The 27,300-nt window shown below is 63.8% G+C and overlaps 1 protein-coding gene across 15 annotated transcripts in view; it reads right to left on the reverse strand.

Annotated features, from left to right (window-relative positions):
- The window catches only part of EBF3 (EBF transcription factor 3), a 105,636-nt gene that overhangs the window by 11,216 nt on the left and 67,120 nt on the right, over positions 1-27,300 (reverse strand). For 11 of the 15 annotated variants that reach the window (XM_036027454.1, XM_036027447.1, XM_036027455.1 and 8 more), the window contains 5 exons: positions 25,972-26,053; positions 22,390-22,534; positions 16,849-16,979; positions 16,231-16,357; positions 196-284 (listed from right to left, as the gene is read on the reverse strand). In XM_036027454.1, coding sequence (XP_035883347.1) covers positions 196-284; positions 16,231-16,357; positions 16,849-16,979; positions 22,390-22,534; positions 25,972-26,053 — 574 coding nt within the window. The remainder of the gene's footprint in view (positions 1-195; positions 285-16,230; positions 16,358-16,848; positions 16,980-22,389; positions 22,535-25,971; positions 26,054-27,300) is intronic. The other 4 variants (XM_028513836.2, XM_036027451.1, XM_028513838.2 and 1 more) reach the window with 1 other exon arrangement.

A 27,300-nucleotide genomic window follows, 5' to 3' on the forward strand; every position in this document is an offset into this window, starting at 1 on the left:
CGGGGACCGCCCTACCCCCTGCCCACGTCCTCCAACCGCCTCTGAGCAGGGCCAGGCACCTGTCGGCCTGGCCAAGGCCACGGGGTTCGGGGCGTCCAGGAGCCCCCACCCCAGAGCCCCTGCTGCCCCCAGATCGGAGCCGGCCCAGTGGCACCCCCACCGTGAGAGGGACACCCCACGTGCCCTTTTACTGACCTTGGGTAACCTTTCGGGGTCGCCCGGATGTCTCGGGATCACCTTCTGCAACCTCTGAAAACCGTAATCTATGGTCGGCTCGTTCAGGGCTATAACAGGACACAGAGACAGAGGTCAGGTTAGTGGCGTCCGGACCGCAGACACGCCCTCACGGCACACTCACGGAGGCACCCGCAGCCCCCCACCCCCGGTGCTCAGGGAGCCCGGCACCTGGGCGCTCCTTCTGTCTGAAGGAACGGGTCTCTCCCCCTTTCTTCCGCACGTAAAAGCCGTGATTATTTCTAATCTATAATTAGACCAGGAGAAAGTCAAAGGGTGACTCCATATATTGTGGAAATGGCCGGGGCGTCGGGGCGCCGCGGGTCCCGGGGCCGCAGACAGCAATCACCGCCGTCACGATCACTGTCCACACGGCGCAGAGCCTTCCACGCCGGCCGGGGATTTATGGGGAACTGGCAATTATGACATATGCCCGGCTATTGCCGGCTCCAGATTTATCCCTGTGGCCCTTTTCCGTCCCGCAGACTGCCGGAGCGCGCCGGGCAGGAGGAGCACTCACTCTTGCTGGGCTTTAATAATCTGTGAATGGCTGACTACAAGCTGATGTAGGGCGCTATCATTCCACCAGCCCCGCGAAATTGCCGGCCACAAATAGTAATTAATCTTTTTATCCCTCAAATTGTAATTTTGACTATGAACTGTGCGCGGCGATAAATCAGCGGCCCGCGCGCTGGGTACAGTGCATGAATCACGGCCGGGACTCCGTCCGACTGCACAGGCTGTGTTTAACAAGCTTTATAAGGAGCCATTGGGCTTTATTATGGCTCTGCCCGACTCCCGCCGACGCGGGGGCCCGCAGGCCCGGGGACGCGGGCGAAGATGGAAATACTTATTAGAGTGCATTACTTCCCGATGCAGATACAGTTTGCCGCGGAGCCACGCCACGGCGCACGGCGTGACATCCATCAGGGCGTTTCTGAGGCTAATAAGACCCGCCACCGTCTCCACAGCGCGCACCTCGCCGCCGTGGGGGCCGCCGCTCGTTAGCCAGCGCGTAATTTGATGATTAACGCCACCCCGTTCGGCTCGGCGGGTCCCCCGGCCGGCTGCACGGAGGCTCGGCTCCGGCTGGAGGATGGACGGAGGTGAGAGGCCGCCTCTGAAGGAGCTTCGGGAAATAATTGATAATTGGTCGCCGCCGTTATCCCCACGCACTCAGGCGGGCGGCCGGTGTCGACGCCCATGGTGACGTGGAAGCCGCTGCGCGCTCTGGGTCACGGCCCGAAAGTTGAGGACCGCGATCCGATTTGACATTCCATCATCCGTCCCGGAGACAAAGGTCCGCACAGGAATGTGAAGTAAGACATTTTCTTGTTAATAAAGCATTGATCCGGCGTATTGATTTTACATGACACGGCTTCGGCTGCGATCTCGCCCGGCTTTTTTCTGGGCAAACACGAAAGCCCTTCCCCACGCCGCGGCATGTGTGACACGGCACAGTTTCTAACTCTCTGTGATGTAAATGCTCTATGTGTAAAACCACTTCATAATCAAACCATTAATCATCAGAAGCTGTCAGCGTTGACTCGGGGGGCCATTTGTCATGTCTCCGCCTGGGCCGGGACCGGGGTGTCTGTGGGGCCCGAGTGGGGCGCGGGCGGCGGGGCAGGTGGGCCTCCCCCAGCCGCGGGGTCCGAGCAGGACGAGATAAAGCACCGCGTCTCCCGAGGAGGGAGCAACGCCGGCGGCCCACCGTGCGCCCCGACGCGTCAGGGCCTCTCCCCTCTCCCAGCTAATCGCCGTGACCGTCTGACTTAATGAATCGGCCCGATGAGAGGTGGCCAACAAGATGGATGGGCGGCGGCTATTGATCCCAGGCAGACGCCCTGACAGGTGATGGGCGTGCTCACGCCGGCTCCCAGAAGCTTTATGACTGGTCACAGCCGCACCCTCTCACTCGGGCAGCGGCATTCTCCAGTGTTCCGGGTCGGCCGACCCTCTGCTCCCAGGACCAGAAGTACGTGCAGGCCGTGGCGCCGGGGGGCCACCTCTCACCTCCTGCTTCGGCCTGAAGAACGTGCTGACGTCAGAGCAGGCTAGCGAGCTGTGCCCGGGGCAGGGGGCTGCTCGGGCAATGAGATGACGTCATCGAGCCCAGGAGGTCTCCGTGGTGCCCGTGCCGGTGGGGGTGGGGAGGCCGTGGAGCAGCCTGACGCTCCACTGGGGGGCAGGGCTCCCAGAAGCCCGAGAGTTGACGTGCAGGAGCTAGACACAGCCGCCCTGGTCTCGAAGCTGCAGCAGGGCCCGCGTCCCCGGCTCAGGGAGGGTCTTGCTCGCCACCAGGCCTCCCAGGGCAGCCACCTTGGGCAGAGCCCGGGGACCCCCCTTCTGAGTGCCGCCCCGCACAGCACCCACCACCCCCTGCCCAGGAAGACGCGGGCTCCCGGGGGCTTGGCTGGCCGACTCCGCGGCGGGAGGGCAGAAGCCTCAGCGCCCTCGCCCGTCTCGTAAATCCTCCGCGTGGTGTCGGGCTTACGCGGCGGTGAGGCCCGGCCGGCCGGGGCCGGGCTCCGGCACGTCCAGCCACCGAGCCCCGAGCCAGGCCAATCAATACCACTTTCCTGTTTTAGAACTGGGTAATTATGAGGGGGAGAGATTGCCTGACCTTTCACCCGCACTGCATTACTTTGCTGATATTAAGATAAATTGCCTGATTTTGGGTAAACATATGCTGCGATTCAGGCTGTCAGCACTGGTTTGCTCAGGGATAATTTGTATTGATCTCCCCGCTTCTTCCCAATTCTGCTTACTGACCTCGTGGATAATTAGAGAGGGGGCCGTGGGTGAGCGCGGGGCGGGCGGGCGGGGGGGGGGGGAGGGAGGAATATGAAGAAGAATAAAGCGCATTTGTTTTATGTTAATATTCGGGGGTCCTCCCGCCGCCCCCACGTCCGCCCGCATCAGGAGAGCCGTAAATTAATGTGCCGGGTTCCTGGGCTGTTGTTTATTCCGGGGAATTATTTAGCAGCACGCTCAGCCTCTGCACGTGTGTCGCCGGGCTAAATTAATTTAAGCCCTGCCTTAAACACAACAGAAACAAATGTTATGTTTCTGCGGGAGGAGAAAAAAACAACAACAACAAGACATTTCTCAAAACCTATGATAAGCGTTCAGCTTCCGCCACGGATGAGTTTTGTGACACACCGCCCCCCTCCCAGTAATTAGCGCGCCCGAGGTCTGTTCTGAATTCAAGTCTCGCGAAGAGGAGCCGCTGCTACAGGAGCGATGAATCTGTGCACCGAATTGTATCGTTTAAGATGTGTCAGATGATAAGGCTGTTGTATCAAAAGTCATAAAACAAACCTCCCCTGTGAAATATCTCTTTATTAGCCGTGCCATAAGATATTAACATTCCTCATTTAGTGGAGGGCCTTTTATCTGTCTCAAATACATTATTCGTCCTTTTAGAGATAAACTGTATTAATATCCATTTGAGTAGGCTACCGCGGCCTAATGCATAGTAATTTTTGTTGGAGAGCTTTTATTTTAGAATAAGAAAATTACACAGCAATAAAACCCGAATGAATGAGAAACTGGGAGAGCCGGGAATCACAGCCCGTGCCAAATGGGGCCGGCAGCCGGGCAGCCCGCGGAAGGCCAGGCAGCCGCCGTCGAGTGCCGGCCAGCACCCAGGGCGGGCCCACCGACACGGCCCGACGCGGCCACAGACCCGATGGTTCCCGGACGCCCCACGCCCCTGCGGCTCGGGAAGGAGACAGACACATTTCCACGCGTTCGAGTGTCCTGGAGTTCACGGCGTCACGCGGCACACATTAAAGCAGCAGCACTGCAAACATGTACGCCAGGCCTGTGTGCTGGGGGATTAATCATACCGCAACTGATAACATTTTAACCGCCCGTGATGTCAGTTCAGGTCGGGGCTGCCGCGGCTAACGTGGCGGCAGAAGCAGCGCCTGCCCCACGCAGCGGCTGCGGCCGGCGGCCTGCGGCTCCGAGGGACGTGCGGGCGGCCCGGAGCCCGGGACGCCGTTTCCGGTGACATTACAGTTTTAGTTTCCGTTTTGATGGCTTAACCTTCCCTGTCAGCCGGCCCTGCCCCGCAGTCCGGGCTAATCTCATACTCCACAATGTGTATAATTGTTTTATTAGACCCGAATCGCAAGTCCATGAACACAGGGACCTAACGCAATTAAGCGAGGGGACCTGCTCGGAACCTCCGGGAAGCTGGCGCAGAAGCGACGCGTCAGACTGGAAAACGCGTGTTTGGGGCGGCGGGCGTGTTCTGCAATGAACCCCTTTCCCGGCAGGGACAGGGCCCCAAGAACGGCCTGAAACCCCGCCCACTCGCCAGCACCGGTTGAGCAGCTACTGCACGCCGGGGCTCCCTCGTGGGACACCGGTCCCTGAGGGGATGAGGGCATCAGGGCATCCGGGAGCGGCAGCCCCCCCCAGCCCAGCACCCTGCTTCGATGGGCTGCACCAGCCCAGGGTGCTGGGCCACCCGTCCCCAACCCTGTCCTGGGGGCGCCTTCCCAGCCCTGGGGCCTGGACTAGCAGGAAGGAGGGGTCACGGTGGCAAAGCTGAACTGAGATGGCCACCTCCGACCACCCCTGGCTGGGTGGCCCAGAGAGCAGTCCAGCAGCGAGCAGTGCCACCAGCCCTGAGACTGCCGGTGCGGCTGCCCCCTCAGCCACAGCTGTGCCCTCGCTGCAGCGTCGGGTGACACACACACGCAAAGGGGGACACCGGCAGGTGGGACCCACGCTCCCGGCGTCGCCCTGCCCTGGTCCGAGCCCCAGCCCAGCCCAGCCCAGAGCTCCGAGGAGAAGTCCTCAGCCCCGTGCAGACTCCCCTGCTGCCTGAAAGCCCGACTCCCACAATCAAAACAGGAAGACATTCATTTGCTGCATCCCAGCTGCTGGCCGCCGCCATTAAAGCCAGTTCCCGTTTCATTTCAGTAATGATCATCTTCCTGTAACTTCCCAATCACGCATTTGTCACGAGGCAGTCATTTTCGAGCTACAAACAGACCCTCCTAACGAGGCCGTTTTTCACATTAGCGGCATAACTACATAATCGGAACATCTGCGGGGCCCTTTCCCGGGGACGAGGACGCGCGGCGGCCTCGGCGACGGGGACGGTTAAAGAAGACAGAGTAGTGTGCTCCGCGGACGGGGCACCCGGGCCCTGCCCGCGCCGCCGGCGAGCCCTCCGTGTGCCTGAATGAACACAGGTTGTAATGTGTAAAAATTAAATAAAGTAAAATTAAATTGCTCAATACAAAGACATCCCTCTAGAGGGTGTTAGTGATTTCAGTGACAAAGTGCTATTTGCTGACAAGTAGTTTACACATTAACCAGCTGAATCCGAGGGGGAAAAATGCCAATAGCAATTATATCACCTTGAGGTTATTAAATGTCCCACTGATAAGTAACTAGGTGAACTTGACCAGGTGATAAAGACCGCTGTGAGCAAATGATTGCGCGGTGAAGAATGCTTTTCCGTCCCGCTGTTTTCTCCAGATAGCTTTTCTTTCAAAAATGACTGTCTGCAAAGTTGCATTAAAAACGTGGGGCCACCGAAGACAAAATGGGTGTTCCGCTCCCCCGCACACCTCGCCGCCCCCACCGGTGCCCCCGACCGCGCCGCCGCGGGAGCCTCACCCCGCGCCTGCCAGGGCCGGCTTCTTCCTCCCTTTTTTAGGCTTTAAAATGATGCTAAGTTCTCCACTTTATCATCAACTGTCTCCTCCAAGTGCATTTCATCTATAAGAAATTCAGATGCTCGGGAAATTAAAATTTCAAAGATCTGCTGCAAAAAAAAAATCAATGGGGAGAGATCAATGCTCATAGAAATTTCATGAACTTTGAACTGATCTGGGCATGATGATGAGAGGCGGCTGGAGTTTCAGGCGGCGGACGGCCCCGCGCACGGAGCAGCCGCGGCCCGAGCAGCCGAGAGGAGGGCCGCGGCGTAGATGGGTTTCTGCTTTCATATTTTGTCCGACAAAAAAATTAATTTTTAGTCTATTTCAGTAACAAGCAAAAACAGGGGGGAAACCTGCCTTCCCGGCACAGCCGGGAACGCCCCCCCCACTCCTTAAGAGCGCCTAATGCTTTGCACATTAACGTGGCCACGAAATGAAATCGGCTCCCTTTGCAGCCGATTGCAGGTGCAAATTAATATTGTAAAATGAAGATCGATACATGGACAGGGCCAAATCAATAGTGGCTAAATTATTGCTGCATTTTCCTCCTCATTCAAGATGAGTTGTGTTTTCCTCTCAAAGTCAATACTTTGCAGCTTTTCTCATTAATTTCTCAATAAATTTGGCAATGAATTTCAATCACAGAACTCGGCGGGGTGAGCCCGGCGCGGGGGGCATGCGTGGGGACACAAAGGCCACGCAACGGCGCGTCTCGACCAAGGAGGCGCTGCTCCCGGCAGCCAGCCTGGCTCCCCAAGCCAGGCCCAGGGCGGCCGGCCACCCCCCCGGGAGCAGACCGGAAGTCTTGGGCCCCCCCCTTCTCCAACACCAAGCTGCTAACCCTAGGCTGCCTTCCTCAGAGCGACAAGGCTTTTCCAGCGTGCCGGTGCGGGGCGGCCCCCCCGCCCGGGGTCGGCCCCGTCTCTCACCGTGGTTGCCCCCGAAGGCCCTCCAACCCACTCATAACCGAAGGGCACTTTCCGTAACCAAGGCTTCTAAGGACGGCGCGCGCCCTGCTTGACTCCTAATTGGAACCCGGGGACTCCTCACTCGAGCGGGGAACACTTCTCCGGGTTTGCACACTCAGCCCAACCAGCCGTGTGCACGGACCGGCCGCCATTCTCCCAGGCCGGGCAGCGGACGGCGGCCTTGTGATGGGACACCCAACGCAGCCAAGGGGACAGCTGCTGGTCCTTGCCACCAAAACAATGCCCGTGCCGACAGCGGCTGCGCTGCACTCGGATGGTTCTGTTTACAAACCCCCAGGAATGCCCGGGATTACGGCCTTTACAGTCCCACCGAGCGGCACCTACCGGCCCCGGCCCCCGGCACGGCCGCTGAGGAACCCTAAGGTTCAGGGCGGCTTCCTGCCCCCGGGGACACACTCCCCTGAGTGGTGACAGTGGTAGCCCTGAGGCGGGGATGTGGCCTGGCCACCCCAGAGCCCTCGCGCCCCCTCTCCCCCAAGGCTGTTCTCTCCGAAGACAGAAGGGCGGCGAACAAAGGAAAAGGGGGAACCAGAGAAGAAACCAAGGCCAGGCGTGGCGGGCAGGCTCTTCCTCTAAGGAGCGGCCGAGTGTCCAGTGTCGCTGACCGTCTTAGGGATGCCAGGGGAGGGGACTTCCACCCAGGGGGCAACGCTCTGCGGAGAACCGTCAGGCGACGGGCTTGCAGCACACTTTGCTCCAGCGTAAAAATCTCCGCTCGGAAGCGAGCTGGCAGGCGAGCTGTGCCCGCTCACCCTCCTGGCCCGCTGACCCTGCCACAGAAAGGCCCACCCGCCGTGTCCCGGAGCGGGCCAGCCCCCACGGGTGCCCTTCCCAGGCCCACTAGCTCAGGGGTCCGCCCTCCTCCTTGACAGTGGGGCCGTCCCCATGCCATGGCACTTGCCTACTCAGTGCAGAACACACAGTAGGCGCACGAAAGAATGAGTCACGACTGGGGGCTTCCCGAAAATACAGGCAGAACGGTAAAGGTAGAAATGGTAAGGGGAGAATGGCGATGTTGACTATGAGGACCCAAAGGGAGCCTAAGGTTTCCCGTATGTGCCCCGGAAACGTGTTCACAAACACGGCCACGCAGCGTGACTCCTCCCCCACACCCAGCACGCCCTCCCCCCCACCCCGACGGCTGGACCGCAGAGCGGGGTGTGTCCTGGGATGGACGGCTCCACCACCCAGCACAGCAGGGGCTCCGGGGCACTGCTGCCCTGGGGGAGCCCTGACACCCTCACGAAGGACCACCAAGTGTGAGGGCCGTCCAGGAGAGCCGTGGCCTAGACGTGGGCAGCAGATCTGCGTTGCCCCAGGTGGGGGCGGGGCTCGACGGGAGCCAGGGGACTGCTAGGGGATGCCGAGTCCCCCCTCCTCAGGTGATGGAGTGTTCTCAGGCTGGATTGCTGGCTGCTCGACTTTGTGGGCCCACTAAAAACCACCCGCGTGCACACTCGGGGAGGGGGGGACTTTCTGCTCTGTGAGTGACAGCTGAGCGGGAAACATCTTCAGTGGGAGGCAGCTCTGCCTGTGACCGGGCCCAGCACCTGCGGGCTGCACCACCTGCACTGGGGGCGGGGCCGGGGGGCAGGGGGGCGCACGGGCACGTGTGAGGCAGACCCGCCGAGGGCCCCCACACGCCCACGCCACGTGTTGTAACGTGGCTTCCCAGCACCACTGTTCAGTCTCCACAAAGCCGCGTCCACCGCCGGCTGCCCAGGCTGCACGAAGGACAGGGCTGCTCTCAGGCGGGGACTTTAAAGCATCGACAGGAAAAACGCCAACACCGGACTCCCCGAAACACGGGCCCTGCGCCTGGGATCCGGGTCACACCCGTGTACTACACAGATGGATGTCGGCTGTCACTTCCTGGGCGTGGATGAGAAGCGTGACCCAGCCGGTCAGGGCACCTGGGGCAGGGAGGGAGAGAGGCGGGGGAATGGGGGGGTTGGCGGCTGGGTCCGAGCCCAGGCTCAGGCGGCCTGGGGTGCTGACACTGCGGCCACGGGAGGTGAGCGTGTGAGCCCCCCACAGAAGCAGACAGCCCCTCGCACGTGCGCAGTTCGCCTCCGTGGGGTGAAGACAAGTCCGTCTTGCGAAGCGGCCTCCACTTTAACCGCCCACGGGCGCACCAGGCGCCCCTGCAGGGTGCGACACGCCGCCACCCGAGGCCTGGGACAACACGGAACACACACTAGGCCACCCCTGCCGAGACCGCCTGCCAGCCACAGGATGGCCAGGAGCAGCCGCCCCCCCCCCCCCCCAGTGCGGCTGCCGGCTCCCCAGGCAGCACAGGCGGCCCACCAGGTAACGTGGGAGGGTTCTGGGCCGCAGCGGTCTCCCAGGCGCTCTGCGGTGCACCGTGCACAGCGCGTGCACTTGGGCCCCGGCACCAGGTCACGCCGCGACCCCTGTGGACGTGGCAAACCGTCCCCGCCCCGCCCCCCCCCAGCCTTCTGTCGTGCTGTGTCGCTGAGACCCCACTCTCGGCGACTCCGAGCTTTGCACGTTCTGTAGCCGATTCGCGGGGGGGGGGGGGGGGGGGGGGGGGGGGTTTGATGTACTTCTGCGCGGCCCGAGCTGGGGGGGTGGGGTCTCTGCCTCATCCGGGAGCAGGCGCGCCCGAAGAGTCCAGGGACCTCCCGGAAGCCGAGGCTTCAGAGGCGAGCACGAGCCCCGCCACTCAGGGGCACACTGCCCCCCCACCCCGTCCACTGCCAGCTGCCGCGGACGCCCAGCCGCACGTCCAGCTGCATGTCCAGCCGCACACCCAGCCCGACGGAGCAGGTGCAGAAGCCTCGGCGACCGCGGCCGGCCGGAGGGAACGGTCGTGTGTGATGCTTCGCTCTCGGGGGGGGGGGGGGGGGGGGGGGGGCTGCGCTTCCACGGCCGCGGGGCCGCGCGCTGCGGCGGGAGGGCGTCTGTGACACAGGGCCCTGGGGCACCCCCGTCCTCGTCGGCGGGCCTGTGGCCGTCCCCGCCAGAGCGGCCGGCCCGAGCCGTTCTGTTTTCACACCTTGTTCCCTCCGCTGTACCTGCCTCCTGGGTCCGTCACCGCACTTTGCTGGGCTTTCAGTGGTCGCCGGTTCGACGTCTCCTGCCACCCCGCCGTCCCCGGGCCCCTCCCACTCGGGTCCCAGAAGCACGGCGCACGCCTGACCACCCAGAAACTCAAAATGCACTGAGCACGCCGGCCCGTCCTCCGAGCCCCCGCTCCCCGAGCCCCTTGGGCCCTGGGTGGTGGAGCAGCGAGGCGGGTCCCTGCCCACCTCGGGGCCCCGCAGCAGAGGCCCCGGGCCCAGCCTCCGCCCCCCCCCAACCCCCGCGGCGCCCCCAGAGTCCCGCCTGAAACCCGATGACCCTTTTGTCCTTTGGGGAAGATGAATGGCCGTCTCCTCTCAGCCACGTCCTGTCAGGTGTGGTGCCGGAGAGTCAATACCCTCACCTTGACGCGGAGACCCTGTGATTTATCCGCCGGCGTCCCCTCCCGGGCGAGCGCGGCCCGGGAGGTGCGAGGATCGGGGCGCGGGGGGCAGGCTCTGGTCACAGCCACTTGGAACACGAGCAGAGCCCCTCGGATGACAGACAAATGTGCCTTGTTAGCGACTGCCCAAAAGCACTTGACTTGTACTAATAACAGAAAGGCCATGCTGGTCACCGAGGGTCCAAAGACGAAGCACCCTGTCACCAGCCTGGTTGGGAAATTAGCAAATAATGTTCTTTTCCTTGATAAATGGGTGACAGGTCCCTCTCACCAATCATTTTTAACATTTTGATGCGTGCCTGCGATCCCACTGGAGGAGCAGGAAAGTTTACTGGCCTCAATTTTCAGATGATGAATGGGACTCTCTAAACGTGCGATTTCTGTATGAGGTATAGTTCATTTTAAGCAATTCTAGTAAATGGGTGTCACTGATTAGGACAAATCGTCTACTTGGGCAATAGCGCGAACGGTGTGTCTCACTCCCCAGGCCTCCGCCGACCCGGGGAGCGAGGGGACCGTGGTGGCCCCGGAGCCCCCCAGCTCCGCTCCGCGGGGGGACTCGCTGTCACGCCAGCACGTCCGGCGCCCACGCGGCGTGCCGGCAGGTTCACCGATGGTCGCCCGGTCTGGTGCCGTGCCTCGCGGTGCTCAGGTGGGCCCCTTCCTCTGTGGCCCCCGGGGTGGCCACCTCCAGGCCTGCACACCATCCCAGTGGACGGGGAGGGTCCGCCCTCTGCCCCCCACCATGGGAACAATGACCCCAGCAGAGTTGGGGGCTGTGCCGGGAGGGGGGCTGTGGTGTCACGGCCTGCAGTATCTGGGTCACTGTCCCAGCTCCCCCATTCTGGACAGGTCTAGAAGGTCCCTGAGTCCAGGCTACCCTGCCACGTAACCAACCTCCTATGAAAGCTAGGGTGTCTGCACCCCAGCAGACCACGGACTCCCACGGACCCCTCCAGCTGGTGAGCGGGGGCAGAGATGGCAGTGTGGCCGCAGGGAGGGCTGGCTCTCATGGGCGGGGCGCCCAGGAGTGACTGGAGTTATGGAGCTGGCTGGAGGCACCCCCGGACGGGAGGATCCATGATCGAAAACGTTTGTTTCTGCGGCATGTCCGAGAGGTGGTCAGGCACGCCTGCTGGAGGTCGCTTAGGGGAGGGCACGGCCCAGCGGGCAGCGCAGCACAGCCTGCGGGAGCCAGCGAGACACCTTCCCTGGGCGGTGCCAGCCCAGGAGACAGCCCGTTGTGCCCGCCGGGGTCGAGGGCGCAGCTGACCCTGCAGTGCGCCGCCGGGCTGTTGACAGAACCACTCCCCGGCGCACGCAGGGTCTGCGGGAAACACTTCAGAGACACGAGAGCCTTCCCGGGGCTGAGCCGAAGCCGAAGTGGGGGCCCAAGGGCGAGAGCCCACCAGCGCGCAGGGTGTGGGCCACGCGCCCGCCGGGAATCTGCCACCCGAGGCGGCCCGGACCCCCTGAGGACAGGCAGGCCCCCTCCCTTGACACGTGGCCCAGCGAAGGCACAATCTGACTTTCTTGTAAAAACCCAGAAAACGTAAATACTGCATCAGAAAGAATACAAACTGTGAGCAATTACGGGCTGAGGAATGATTTCATGTGCTTGAAACTGAATGTGCGTCTTTGTGCGGAGAACGGCCATTTTCACGTCCCTGTCCAGGAAACACACGGCGGGCCCGGGACCGGGCCGGCACCCAGCAGACCGGCCGCGCCGGGGCTGCCCACGCCTGCGCGCCGCCGGCGGCCACATCTTCCTCAGCGACTGGCCCCGGCCTGGGGCAGGCGGCAGGGCAACTCCTGGTCACTTGCGGTAATTTCCTTAACTGAACAACTGAAATCTCTACAGTGTGGGTGGGTCCCCCAAACATCTGGGTGCCACCAGAGGTCAGGAGCAGGAGCCCCCACTAGTGAGCCTGGTGTCCCGGAGACCACGCTCCAACGGACGCCGCCGCTGAGCCCCACCCCTCCGGCGCGACTGGGACCCCCTCCGCCGGGCGGGCGTCCGGGCCACACTCCCGCGTGTGCAAGAACGCCTCCCACACAGAAGCGCGTCTGTGAAGGCAGCTGTTGCTCTAACGGCGTTGCGGCGAGAAGCAGACAAACTCCGGTTTGTCTTCATCCAATGACACCGCGACGCTTCTATTCTAATTAGAAAAATAATTTCTTTTATGGCTCTTCACAATTGGCTCTGCTCCTCCTGCTGAAATCCTGAACGCGAAACGCTCCAATCTGCCCGGTCGCCACGAGTTCCTCAGGTAAGCTATTCCGGGACCGCGTTAATTATTATTAAACAAGCAAATGATACACTATTAGGCAAATATTAAAACAAGCATTGCACTCAGGTATTAATTTGCACTATTCACTTTTAAATGCAGCAAATATCTCATTAATTTAATTTTAGGTGCCCGGCGTTTATATTGCATTTTACAGTCGAGAAGGCAATTTACTATTAACTGGCAATTACATACAGAGTGATTGTTAATTCTGCTCCTAAGTGCCAGCCGCTTGGAAATTGTTCTCCCTCTCTAATTTTTGACCTTCTTACAACAGGGGTGAGGCGCGCTGGGAATACGGAGGACGAGTGTGGAGGAGCCGGACATGTCGTTTGTGACTCACTCTTTCAATGCGCCGTGCTAATCAACTGTGGGGCCGCGCTCCCCCAGGTGACTGTGTCTTTATCCCGAGAGCAGCAGGCGGTGGGGCCCGGGTGGCGGGCTGGGCCCACCTCCCCTCCCCTCCCCAGGGCCGGGGCCCATGCCCACTCGGGGATGACTACCCGGGGGTCTCGGGGCCTGCAAACTCTGGTGTTTCTCAGATCCCTGTAAACAGAGCACTCGGGCCTTTCACCGCTGCCCACCGCCCCCTTCCCGGCGGGTGGGGCCCCTCCCCCCTGCACAGCCTCATTATCCCGAGGCCGGCCGCTGGCAGGAAGGTTCACAGGAGGGTGTCCCGGCAGCCTCCAGGCGGGGGACCCTGATGGGAGCCAGATGCCCAGGGGACGGGCCCTGCCCGCAGGGGCTGCGCCCCGAGTCCCCCCTGCACCAGGGCAGGCTCGGCTTTCAGGGCCGGCGCAGCTCCCGGTGATTGCCCCCCCTGTCCCCGCCCGCGCGAGGGCCCTGCGACTCAGACAGAAGCTTCCAGGTCAGACGGGTTACGACCCCACCTTTCCTCCGCTCCCTGAGAGCGCGGCCCGTATCCCTTACACGGCGTTTGAAATGTATATTCCCGGTAATGACGGGGGTGGGGGAGGCCATAAATTAGCCTCCTGCCGGCCCGGGCCGGCGTGCTGAATGGCCTCATTCAAGGCCCTTCGTGGGAGAGCTCCCGGCGGAGCAAACCCCGGAGCCTTGGGCAGCCGGGCCCCCGAGCTGCTGGCCCCAGAAGCCCGGTCCACTCGGGGTGGACACCACGTCCACGGTGCGGACGGCAACAGGCCCGGACAGCGGTGGCTGCTGGAACCAACTCGGAGATAAACCCCTTCCCTCGGGGTAACCCCCCAGACACCCCAAGAGGAGGCCACCAGTCAGGGTAGTGTTCCGCCCAGCTGGAGGGCGGAAGGGCCGCAGGAAGGGCCCCAAACGCTGCCCCAAGACCCGCCCCTCGCACCGGCCCCGGGGCAGGCCCTCCCCAGCTCGTTTCCCAGTGGGAGCTTCGTGCAAGGCGCTCGGCCCAGGGCCCTGCTCTCCCCGCCGGCACCAGAATCCTCAGTGGTCGGCAGGCCGGGAGGGGACAAGGGCTGGACCTTCCCGCCGCCACACTTCTTCTCAGAGGAGTCACCCCTGCCACCAGTGACCAGCCCGTCTCCCCACCAAACAGCCCACGTGGGCGAGAGATCTGATGCCACGCCTGGTTGCCAAAGGACCCACTGAGGCCCTGCGGGGAGTCCGACCACACCGGCCGGACCGTCTGAGGGAGCAGGTGGCCTCGTCACGCGTGTCTGTGCAGAGCAGGCCGGCCCCGCCCTGCAGACACACACCCAGGACCTGCGCGTCACGTGGAAGTCAGCTCCCGAGTGGACAACGAATGTCCCTTCCTTTAACGGACCTGGGGCCCCGACAGAGGTCATGCCTTGGAAACCCCTCGCCGAGCACCCCCATGGGCGGGACACGGCCCCTGCGTTCTCCCTGACCCTCGCACACCCACAGGTGCGGCCGAGCAGAAGCGGCACCCAACGATCGGAGCGCGGGCGCCGGGTCCCCCGGCCGACACCGGGCAGAGCAGGTTGGGACACCCGTGGCCTCTGCAGCCTGAAGCCACGGGCCAGAAGCCCAGGGACTCGCGGCCCCGGGGCCAGCAGTCAGTGTGGAGGGGTCTGCCAGGCACAATGGGCTACAGGGCCCGGCACACGGGCCCACGGCAGAGGTGGGCCCACGGCAGAGGTGCTGAGGGAGGCCCACCGCCCCGATGGCACCCGGATGTCCATCCCCGGGGCGTGCACACAGCGCAGCCGCCTGCTGGAGCGTGCATGCACGGCCTACACGGTGCCCCAGTGTATGACCCATCCGTGTGCCTTTACATGTTCACCCACGCCCGGCCCCGCGCACTGGACAAGCTGCCCTCTCTGTCCCTGGTCTGGTCAGGAGGCCGAGGGTGCCCGGACCCAGGAGGGGCCCGCACACGCACCCAGAGCTCTGCTGCGCACACCTGCCCTGGGTTCACGGGCGGTTCTGGGCTCCTGGAACCCCCCACACACCTTCGCCACCTGGAGTGGTGCTGAGGGGCTGAGGACCCCCAGTGTCGCTGGCAGCCCAGCCTGGCCCTGGGGTGGCCCCGGGTCCGCTGGAAGAACGCACATCCGGCATTCCACACTCATTCAGTCCTTCCTCACAGGGGGGCGGGCGACAAACCTCCACTCGCTCTTCACACTCCCAAGTGGAAGGGACCTCGGGCCCACGTGTCACCTGCCGGCTGGACAGAGGACGGCCTTACGTCCCTGCAGCTGGACACACGGCTGGTGACGGAGGGCCACCGGGGCCACGCCGAGGCCCCACCAAGGACCGCCCCCACCACCCTGGCTGCTCACACACCAAGGCCACGGCTCTTTGGGACGAGCCCCTCCCTTCCCCCCATGGGGCGCAGCAGCAGCCGACCGCCATCATACGCAACCTTCCGGACACTAGCGTTCGCTCCTGCGAGGGCAGACGCCAAGCGGGAACGCGCCTTACGCCCATCTATGGCCTCTGTCAACAGCGAGCTCCGAGGAGTCCCGTCAACCAAGCACGCTGGCGAAGGCTTTGCCTAAGGCAGCTTCCGGATATCGAACTTGCGACCTCAGAGGGGACCCTGTCCGATGACTCCGGTGTGTCCGAGACCCTCGCAGAAGCAGCGGTGGGGTGTGGGGTGTGAGACCCCAGGTCGGCAGCAGGGACCCGGTCTGACCTGGAGGCCCCTCGTGTGCGGGGCGTGTAGCCTGGGGCACACGACAGAACCTCTGAACCTGAGTTTGTGCAAATGAGCAAGGGTGGCATCACGGGACGGCCGCCCAGGCGGACCCCCAGCCGGAGAACTGGACTCTCGGGCAGTCACCCGAGGGAGGCTGGGGCGACTCGTGGCTGCCAACCCCACAGCCTCGCTCCCCAGATGGGGCGGCGGGGGTCCTCGTGGGGGGGCCCCAGATCACTCGGCCAGTGAGGGCTGCACCTGCCCAGGGCGTCTCGCCGGCCGGAACGGGACTCGGACCCCAGGCCCTAGAGGGAACCCCACCCCCCGAGGGCCCAGGGCCTCCCCCGGTCGCACCGCAGAGCCCGCCGGCGCAGCCCGAAGGGGTGGGCGGCCGCGCTGCCCCGGCGGGAGTGAGCTGGAGACGTGGACTCACCGGTGTAGACGAACCTCCCCGGAGCGCCTTTACAGAACTGCTTGGACTTGTAGGACAGGGTGACCTCCACGACGCCAGGGATGTGCCTCGGCGGGGTCTGGACGCGGATGGCGTGGGGCGTTATCAGCTACAAAAACCACACGGTGAGCGGGCTTTCGGCCGCGCCGGCCCCGCGGGGCGGGCCCCCGCCGGTTGGACGTAATTACCAAAATGAGCCAAATTGGGCCATCGTCTGGGAACACCCCCTCCTAGCCGTCACCCCGAGAGGCGGGGCCCAGCGCTCTTTACGGGAAATATCTGCGAACGATCCCGGGTCTCGGTTTGCAGGAAAGGCCACAGGGCATCATTCACATGAAAATTGCCACCATATGTCCCCTCAAACCTGCTCCCGGTAACGAGAGCACTAATTGTTCCAGTGCAGCAGGGACCTCCTGCGGCAGGTCTGGACCCCGGGTGGGGGCGGGGCGGGGGTGCTCTCTACCCACCCACGGGAGACCGTCCGTTCACAGGGGGTAGGGGGGACTCTTGGGGAGGGCGAGGTGTGTCCTCCCCCCAGGGACGGCCGTCCAGCTGCCCCGGAGCGGCCCCCAGGGGCGGCGGCCGGCGCCGCGGGCTCACCTCGCTCCACACCAGCATCGTCCCAAACACCACCTGGAGGCCGTCGAAGAAGTTGTCGCCGATGATGATCACCGTGGCGCCCCCCGTGGTCCAGCCTTCGCTGGGGCTGATGGCCTTGATGCAGGGAGTGGCTGCGAGCACAAGACAGAGAACGTGGCCTCGGCGCCCCGGCGGCCGCGCGGGCCACTCTGCCCCCCTCGGGTCACCGGGCGCGGCAGCGGAGGCGGGGGGCCCCCCAGGCGCCACGCAAAGGGCGAGCGTAGGTCAGCACGTTGATGTGTTTAAAGCAAACTATTGAATGTTTTATAAAGCAAAGGCCAAACCACGGAATACTAGTGAGCAAGAAAAAAAAAACGACTTGATGTAGCAAATCACGTGTCAGGGCAAATACGGCTGTTACAAATGACTGAGCAGCGCGTGCGTGCGTGCGTGCGGCACGCCGGCCTGTCCGCTCTGCGGTCCCGGTTCCGTCACGGCGCCGCGGAGGGGCTCCGGGGGGCGGGCGCCCGGCGTGTCGGCCCCCCTCCCCGAGCGGCTAATTGGGTTGGGCTTTCCCATCCGCGAACTCTGCCTCTCGGTTCAGAACTTCATTTTCCTCTGTCACTCCACAATTACGACTTTTCACTTTTCATCGGGGAGGGAGTCAAAAGGGCTATATTAATACTTTTGTCAAAGGGACACATTTTACATCGGACGCTGTCTGTCCGCGGGAGCCCCCGAGCGGCGGGCCGGTCCTCCCTTTGTCTCCGGAGCCCTCGAATTTGCATGAGTTATTACAATGGCGATGCTGCTGCCGGCCTGGCCTGCCGCGGGGGGAGGGGAGGGCGCGGGCTGGGGGCAACGGGGTGCGGTGGGGGCGGAGCGGGTGGAGGGGCCCAGAGGCCGCGGGCCAGGGAGGCAGGCAGGGCTGCCCGCCCCCCCCCGCACAGTGCACCCCCACAGCCCCCGAAGGCCACAGCCCGTGGAGGTGGGCTTTGTTCTGCCCTGAGCTCAGCCCCTCGACCAGGTGCTGGCAGGCCCCGTCCGCCGCCTTTGACGGACTTCTGCAGGCAGGCCCAGGCAACGGGAGGGGCTCCTCAGCCACAGGCTTCTGGCCTTCACCGCTCAGGGCACAGGCTCTGCCCCCCGGGGGGGGGGCCTTCTCTGCCCGGCCGGGGTGCAAGGACAGATGCACAGGCCTGCGGGACGGTGCTGGGGGCCCCTGAGAGGTGCCAGGCCTCCCGCCAGGGGTTGCCCGGGGGCCGTAGGTGGTCCAGGGCCCCGTCCCCCACCCACAGGTAGGAGGCAGCCCCACGCAGGCCCTGGGCCACCCCAGGGGCCGCCACCCTCCCTCCAGGCTTCAGGGCCCTGTGGGTGCCACACGGAGCGGTGCCTGGAGGAACAGGACCCGTTCCGGAGTTCTCCCACGGCTCCGGACCACCTTTCAGGGCCTTTGTCCAAAACAGTAGTGACGCGTCTCGGTGAACAGGAAGTGGCTCCCCCCTGCTGCTCCAGTTCCCGGCTCACTCCCCGGGCTGTGTGCACAGGGGCGCCCCCCTCAAAGGGCCCGGTGGGGCCCGGCCGGACCGGCTCTCATGGGAGCCCCGGGGCCTGCGGCCTCAGACCAACCAGCCTTTTAAGGCCGCGGGCCGGACGCGGCCGCACGTCTCCCCGCGCGGGCGTTCTCCGGGAGCCCGCGTGCGCCGTCCCCCTGCCGGGTCAGAGGCGGCACCTCGCAGGCACCGTCTAGTTAATCACCATTAGCCATCGTTGTTGGGCACGCCGCCGACACGCCACCTTCCTTTGTTTGCTCTGATGTCGGACCGGCGGGGGTTATATTTGCTCATTCCGCGAGCGTCTCCCTCTGCAGCAGGGGCGCCGCACACGCGCTGGGAACCCGCCCTTAACTAGCGCTGTTGACTTCATGCTAATAAGTTCACACAAATTTTCATTTCTGAGGCTTCCGAATGACATTTGCTTTTCTTAATTGCATGGAGAGCATTTGAAAAGGATCAGCTCTCTAAAGACTGACAAGTCCCCTCCGAGGAGGTGACCTTCATCAGCACAGCCAATTATGGCAAATAATTCACCAAAAAAAAAAAAATTACAGTAAACAAATTTACTTTGGAGGTGAGAAAAGGGGGAAAAAAATGCGGGATCCACCGGGTGCACAGGAGACCGCTAGCTGGCAGCTGTGGCCCAGCGGAGGCCGCCGCGTCCCGGAATGTGTGACGCCGCCCGGAGGAGGGACCCCGGCCTGCCACCGCCTCCTCGCAGCCGCCGCCGAGAGCCCTCTTCCTTCCGCCTGCATTTGCATGCATCTCCATGCGCGGACAGAGCGGGGGCGTGCGGTCGGTGGGAGCCACAGCAAAAGGCATCGCACAGCCAGCGCTGGAGACCTCGTGGCGTACGTGCACAACGCACTGGAGCAGGGGACAGGGGCTGGCACACAGCTCAAGGTGGAGGAGGAGGAGAGACAGGGTGGGGGCAGGGGGCCCCCCCTCCCGAGTGCCCTGTCCCCTCCCTGGGCCCACTGTGGGAAGCGGCCCCGTGGGGCCTGGCCAGCCTGCCTCCTGGGGTGGGGGAGGGCCGGGGCTGCCAGGACCCAAGAAGGGGGGAGGGGCACACCTCCCCTGAAGATCTGACATGTGCCACCGTGACCTGTTTTTATCTCCAGGAGCCTCTCGGCCTCCTCGGGAGAAGAGGCGCTGGCTGGGGGCACCCTTGGCTTTGCCCCCCCTCCCCCGTGTCTTCCACCTTAGAGCCCCACGTGGACGGGCTTGCCCAGGGGGTGGGGGGCGGGGGCTGGGCAAGGATTTCAGAGTGAAAGTGACGCCACTTGACACCAGCCAGGGTGGCTGGCCGGGCCTCGGGCGGCTCTGCCTTCCTTTCTTTGGGGGTCCCTCGGTCATCTCCAGGATTCGGTGAGTCAACAGCCTCCCGGCCTGGTCCCCGTTAATCAGCGAGCTCTCCTGAGTAATATCGCAGCATTTGTCACCTTCCTCCGTGTTCACAATATTGAGGCACTCAAACAGGCCTAATCTTGCCTCCTGAAGACTCCTTTGTTCTGCCTGCTAAAACGTCTTGTAATTGTGCTTGAGATGTCCAGATGGCGGGCTGATACTCCAGCTGATGGGATTATACCTTTTACCTCTCCCAGGGCCATCTGTTCCCCTTGACTCGCTCAAGCCCCACAGCCTGCACTCGGCCCTGCTTATTGCATAAACCTAACCGCATTACGGCGCTTGGCATGCAAATCGCCCTGCGCTGCGGGCCGGGTGCCGGGCAGGGCTCACGGAGGAAGGCTCAGACGGGGCTGGAGCCGTTTACGAGGGGACGAGGGACGGGGAAGAAGAGGCAGGGACGCGTGCGCGGGGCCGGGCTGGAAGACGGACGGCTGTTTTCCCCTCGCCTGCGTGCAGCCCTGTAAATAATCCGCCTTGCTCTCTGCGCGCGGAGAGGCGCCGTGGCAGCGGTCCACGCCGGCAGCAGGGGATTCGCTTACTTGGAAACCATCAGCGAGTGTGTACACACTGCTGGCGAATATGAGATGATGGGATAATGAGGTGTTAGCCAGGAGAGGCTGCACACGGGCACGGGCTGCCGTTGATGGGGAGCGCTCTCCTTCGAGAACGCGGGGCCGGCTCCAGCCCGCACCCCCCCGCCCCCCGCCCCCGAGATGGGTCCGAACCAGGCAGGAGGAGGCCGGGCCCTGCGTGAACTTCCCCCGGGCCGGCTCTCCGGGAAGGCGGCAGGCGCGTGGGGCGCGCTCCTCTTCATCCTGGAGAGGGCCCTGCTCTTCGCTGCAGGGCCCTCGTTGCAACACAAGACGCATGCAGGCAGCTCCCTGTTTGCGCCTGTTTCTCGGAAGCCTGTGCTCGCCACCTCCCAGTCGCCTCTTCGCATCTTAAGAGGATGAGTCACTTTCGGGGGGGGGGGGGGGGGTGGCACAGCACAGGGCACTTCCGTCTCCTGGCCAGAGGGGGACGGGGCCCGACGTTGATGTCAAAACCCCGAGAAACAAACACGGAGGGGAGAACCTCGTGATGCAGATTGCCTCTACAAACAGCTCTTCGACGCGCTGGGTTTTATCTCCGAGGTACCCACTCGTGGCCTTTATTTTCCTAAACGCGATTATTTTCTGCTCACAGTCAAACGCTCTTCCGCGCTGCTTACAAAAATAAACACGCGTCCACGGCTCACATCATCAGAGCTCATTAGAGGAGGCTGAGCTCGGCCCCAGACGCCGACCCAGCACCAGAGGGCTGAGGGCCTCCCGGAGCCCGGCGCGTGGCGGGCTCCGGCTCTCTGGGGAAGCGGGGACCGGGGACGGGGTTCAACCTTCTTAATTGTGAGCCTCATTAGTGAGGGTTGCCAGGCAGAGCACGTACCTAGTGCCGGTGCCCAGGAAGGAGGTAAACAGCACGTCACGGAGGCTAATGACTCTGGGCCCAGGGCGACCTTTAATTATTATATTTTTGTTCTCCTATACCTCCGTCATTAATGGGGAAAAACAAATTAGTTTATTTTTGAGGGCCGCCGCAGACGCGCGGACGGCCCCCCAGCCTCGGGGCCGCCTCACGCCTCGCGGGGAGGCTCTGCGTGTGCGCCACTCGCACCCCCACCCACTCCGGGGGTGCGTCTCCCCGGCCCGAGGCCTCCGGGCGGGGGCTTGTCTCAGAACCGCTTGCTTGGGTGGGCTCTGGGCTCTACCAGACTGCGTCCTGCTGTTTGGTTCACAATTCACTTTTTTTTAAAAAAAGCTCACGTTCCTTTCTCAACAATTAATGTTGGACGGGGTCACGGTTAGGACATGCTGTTTCGTAGAGAAAAGGGACCTTATTTTCGAGGGGACGTGGCCCACAGGCACGTGGCAGGGGAAGGGGGGCTCGTTTCCGTGTTAGACTCGATGCCCCGGGGCACCGCTCCCTCCCTGCCCACCCCTCCCCCCCACCCACCCACCCACCGAGGTTCTTCTCGTCCGACAGGGAATCGGGAAGTCGCTTGGGAGCCTTTGGCACCACACGCCTGGCACCGTGTTTCCTCACCCCTCCGCCCCGTGAGTGAGCTCCCAGTCAACCCCGCACCCCGCCCCCCTCTCCGTCCCTCTGTCCGTCTGTGCAGGGGCAGGATCCAGTCCTGGAGTCCGTCCCGAGCTGATGGGCCCGGCTGCAACCACCCACCAAACATGCGCAGGTGTCTGGGCGTGACCTGAGGGTGGGGCTCAGGGCAGGCGGGAACGGAACGAAGTCCACAAAATCCACGGAAAGCTCTAAGCAGGAGGAAGCTTAGACACAAACCAGCCAATTCGGCAAAGGCCAAGCAGCAAGGGACTCGGGGACGCGGGGACCTCGCTGAGGGACAACAGGGGCAGGGCAGAGGGGACCCCGTCCCGGGACACCCTGGGGTCCCCCCAGGCCCTGCCGGGCATGGGCGGTGGGGGGGGGGTCTGACCAGCGAGGCGGGGGCGGGGGCCAGTAACTCAGCACAAATCAACATAAAGGACGGTGCAACGGAAAAGGAATCATGGCAAATAAAAAGAGACATGTAGCATGTGCCTACCATTCTCCAGATAAGAAGGGGCCGTACCTTCTGACGGGTCGAGGCGGCGCGCCCGCCGCCCGTGTTTGGAGTTGTTGTGCACGAACATGTTGTCGGACACGGCCAGCACGTGGCCGTCCACGTTGACCGTGGTGGACACCACGACCTGCGGAGACGAAGCGGGTTTGGAGCGGGGCCGGCACGGGCCGACCGCAGCCCCCGACAGCGCGCGCCCCCAGCCCAGGGTGGGGGGACAAGCGGGCTGCCCGGCACGCCCGTCCCTGTTGGCAGACGGGGCCGGGAGGGAGGCTCGCTTTTGTTTGGTGTTGTTGTGACTCAAGATTGCTTCCCTTCGCAACCTGCTCCCCTAATTATGGTTTAATCTCCTATTATGCTAACAAGTGAATTCCATTCAGAGAAATATTCTCCTAGCCATTAGCTTCAGAAACACCCCTCTGGCCACTCATTTTAAAGCTGCTGTTGTGATTGATCTGTTCACACATTGGTGGGGTGGTTTATCTAATTAAAACTAGTTTGCCGGAGACTGTCCGTCCCCCTTGAAGAGCCGTGAGGCCTCGGCTGCCAGAAAAGGGTCCATGAGTCAGGGGTGACCGCTGCCCACGGTCTCCCGTCGGAGGGGCGGGGTCAGCGTCCCGTGACAGGGAGTCTGGCCACGGAGGGCTTGGCGCCTGAAAAGGCCGAGCTGAACGTGGATACTGGGGGGGTTTTCAGAGCAGGGGAAATATCCTCTCTCAAGTCCACTGCAAGGGCGGCAGAGGAGGACCCTGGTCCGCCCAGGGAATGCCCTCCCGTTGGCACGGGAGACCCCTGTCCCAGGTCCGGGTCAGAGGGGCCTGGGGAGACCGTGCGGAATGGCCTCTTCCTCCTGGCGGAAGTCACGAAGAAACTCACGTGGGAAGCGGGGGTGGGAATGGTGGCCTCCCCAGGGGGCCTGTGACCAGCACCCCAGAATGCCACCCACAATGGCCTCAGGGAGCGGGACACGGCCGCCCAGCCTTGGGAGCTCTCTCTCCCCGGGGCGGGTGTGCGAGGCACGTTATTCCCAGAGTAGCCGGGGCAGCAGAGACTGGGGGGCCAGGGTCCAGACAGGGGATGACCCTTTGCAGCAGGACCCCTGGGGCTGGAGCCCAGGTTTGGGGGCAAGGGGCCTGGCTCTTTGCCACGTGCGGGCAGCAGCGGGGGCCAGCACCACCTAGAGAACCTCACCCCTCCCCCGAGAAGCGTGTGGCCTGGGCAGGTGAGCAGGGGCCAGAGGGGTGCCCATCCGCGGCCACCAGCCCTGCTGGGCCTGCACGTGTCAGCACGCACCCACGCATGACAGCGAGAAGCCCCGGGACAGGGGGCATGGTTAACAACGATGCATCAACACCCATCCCTGCCACGCAGCAAGGCACCGCCCGCTGCGACACCTTACTGGCCAGGGAAACCGAGGGAGGGGCGCCCGGAGGGCATCTGGGAATCCCCCGGGCTCCCTGTAAAACTTCCTGCAAACCCGAAACTGCTCTAAGCAAACTGCTGGGGAAGCAAACACCACAGTTAAGGGCTGAGGAAAGGCCAAAGCTCCATGCGTGCATGCGAATGCACGGGTGAGAAGGGACGTCTCAGGCCCCACCGGAAGGCTGAAGCAGGCAGGGGGCCCGCACCCCCAAACCTCCCGCACTGGCTCTCGCCGACCACCCTCTCCCCTGTGGGCACCTCCGGGACGCCTGGAGCCTCCTGGCATCGGGCCCCCCGCAGCCTTGCAACGTGCAGCCGTCGGCACCCCCACGCCCAGGGCCAGGTCCCTCAGTACCTTCTTCGCTGCCCGGAGGGCGGCACCCTGCACGGCCCGGGCAGGCGGAGGCTCGGACCCACTGCGGTGCCACTGGCAGCCGCGTGGCCTCTGTACAGAGCATGCAGGGCCGCTCCCGCCGACCGGGGCGCCCTCCTGCGGTCCGTCTGCCAGGCCCCCCCACCCTAGCGTGCAAGGCAGCCCGTGGACCCAGCCCTGGAGGGTGACACAGAGACAGGGAACTCCAGCACCCAGACACAGCCGGGGCCCTTTCCAAGTTCCTGGGCCACGGCACGTGAAGACCCAAGAAAGGTAAAAATAAAACAAGGGACACCGTCTGGGCCGTCATCTGTATGTAGGTCAGCCGCCCGGGGAACGAGGAGTGCAGTTCAGCAGGAGGAAACACACGGGCTCAGTGGAGTCTGCTGGCCGGGAGAGGCCGCCGGGCGCACCTCGGAGAGGGGCAGAGGGGCCGGGTTGGCGGGGCCGGGCTGGCGAGGCCAGGTGGAGACACCGCGGAAGCCCTGGCCTGCCGGTAAGTCCGGGTAAACCTCCGAGAGGCGGGAGATGGGCACCAGAGGCTGCAGCAGGCCTTCCTGGCCACTGTGGCCCCCCGAGGTGACGGACGCTGCGGGGGCCACTGGTGCGCCCGCGTGGGCCCGCCGCTCCGCCCAGAACCATCACAAGGCAACGGGAGGCGGGCCCCGCTGCGGGCCAGCGACACTGTCCCCAGCTCCAGAGCACGCCCTGGGCGAGCCCCGGCACCCTGCTCTGATTGGCTGGTCGGCTGCAAAGGCAGATGACCCTCCGTGGAATTTCTAAAACCACCTGGAGCAACTGGGTGGCACACTCATCCCGCCCAGCTGTCCTGTCTGTTGCTGCCCAGGTCTTCTCGGGTTGGTAGGGACCCACAGCGGAGGTGGCACCCAGCCCAGAGCATGTTTCTAGATAAAAGTCAGCAAAAGCATCCATCAGGGGGGCAGGGTACCCTTCACCCTGAAGCAACCTCCTCATCCTTCTCAAACAAAGGCTGGAAGACCAGGAACCCGCCCTTCGTTTACCCCTGACCTCCACCAGCTCTCCGCCTCTCTCCTCGAGGGGAGGCCTCGGGGCAGACCCGAGGCCGAGGCCGCCCGGCCCAGGCGCAGCCCAGGACTCGGGTGAGGGCTGGGGCAGCGAGAACAGGTCAGGCCGCAGGGGCAGGCAGCCGAGCTAGGAGACCTTCCAGAGCCCGCAGAGGCCAGCCTCCGACAGGCGAGGAGGCCCGGCCCCGAGGACACCCTCTCGTCTCGGAAGAATCAATCGGCCAATTGATTCCTGGAAGACCTCCAGCGAGAGCGCCGGGTTCTCGTGGATCGAGCGTGCACAGCGGTGGAACCGAGGGACGGGCCATGGGAGGTGCTGGCGTTCAGAGGACTCTCTGAAGAGCATCTGGAAGGGTCCCCCCGGACACACCCGGGAGACCTACCCAGCCCGGCCCCCAGCCCTGGCGGCCCCGCGTGCTGGGTATGGAGTGCCCGCCCCCGTGCACGCCTGGTCTTAGGGGCCGGACCCCGGGCCAGGGTCCCAGAAGTGAGGTCAGCCCCTCAGGGGCTCGGAGTGAGCAGGCGGGCGGCCGCACGGAGGCGGCCACCCTGAAGGGGCCAGGCCCCGGTGAGAGCCCCCGGCGGGGGGATTTCATGCAGGGTGCCGACCCGGGCTGGCTCCCCAGCCCTCGAGAGCTCGAGACCGTCTCCACAACGGCGGCGGCAGCAGACCGCTCGAACCCCCACCCGGAGGACCACGGCCGGGCATCTTGGAGGAGCGTGTACCTGGAATCTCCGCATGTCTCGAGGGTTGCCCGCATTCTTCAAACAGTTCTGATTGCACTTGAGGAAAAACTTTAGAAAGAATCTACAGAAATACAAAAGAAAAGGTGGGCAGTTGTTAGAGTCATCAGACAAAAAGTACAAGGTCTTCGACAGGCAGTCTCACACGGGGAGCAGCGGGGGCCCCCCCGCACTGACCCGGCTGGGGGCCCTGCCGGCGGGCACAGGGCCTCGTGGCCGGTGCAGGCTCTTCCGCATGAAAGCAATGACTTCCTCGGGCCCCTGGCGTCACCAGTTCCCACCTCTTATTAGAACAGCCGTGACTTGGACCGGCCGTGTCTCGCCCAGACCTCTGCCCAACCGCCCGTGACCCATCGAGGAAACCGGCACCCCCGGGGGACCGCCGGCCTCCACCCGTGAAGACACAGGAGGCCCAGTCTGACCTGAGTTTCAGACCAGCCGCCCTTCTGTTAGGGCAGGCACACCACGGGACATGCTACCCTGCAAACCTAGCCATCGTTTATCCGACATTCACCTTGACCCGCACCTGCGGCGTTCTCTCCCGCAGCCCCACCCTGGGGCCCGCCCCCAGAGGGACTGCACTCCCAAAGAGGCATCTGGGGAGTCACAACGGCCTGAGTCTGAAGAGAGGACTTGGGGTGCTATGCCAGGGGCTGCCATGCCCTTGGGAAAGGCCCAGCTGCGTTGGTAAGGGGGTCACCCAGGCCCCCGGAGGTGACCAGGACTCCGGTGCTTGGGCAGAGAGCAGGACCAGGTGCAGAGCAGGTGCCTTCCCAGGCGGCCCCGCCCTCCAGCTGGGAGGCCTGAAGAGTCGGGGCCCCGGCAGTGTGCGGAGACGCTCTGACAAAATCACCGTCAGGTTGCCCTCCCCGTCCCCGCATGCATGCTCGGTGACAAAGGGGGATGCTCTGGCTGTCAGTACGGACCCTGGGGACCCGGCCGGGCCACCGGCCACGGGGACGGCGGGGTCCTGTCCCCGCACCCTGGTGCCTCACTGAGCAGGCCACGCCCCCCAGGCGGGCGGTCGGTCCTCGGGTGTCTGGGCGTCCTGTCCAGTGAGGCTGCCCAGGGAGCGTGTCCGGTTTCTTCCCAAACGCCCCCTGTCCTTCAGGAGGATGGCCCGGTTTTTTTAAGAATTCATGTGATCTCCCTGAACTCAACCTGACATTCCAGGGTCCTTGCCAACGATCACACCCAAAACTAAAACTCCTCAGCAGACCGAGGTCCGTCCTCGGCCCGTGCCCAGCACGCTGTGGACGGCTTCCCGTCGGGGCACAGGACACGCCCGTGGGTGGCGGGAGCGTCCCGGCC

This window comes from Phyllostomus discolor, chromosome 5, assembly GCF_004126475.2.
Source record: "Phyllostomus discolor isolate MPI-MPIP mPhyDis1 chromosome 5, mPhyDis1.pri.v3, whole genome shotgun sequence".
Classification (NCBI taxonomy): domain Eukaryota; kingdom Metazoa; phylum Chordata; class Mammalia; order Chiroptera; family Phyllostomidae; genus Phyllostomus; species Phyllostomus discolor.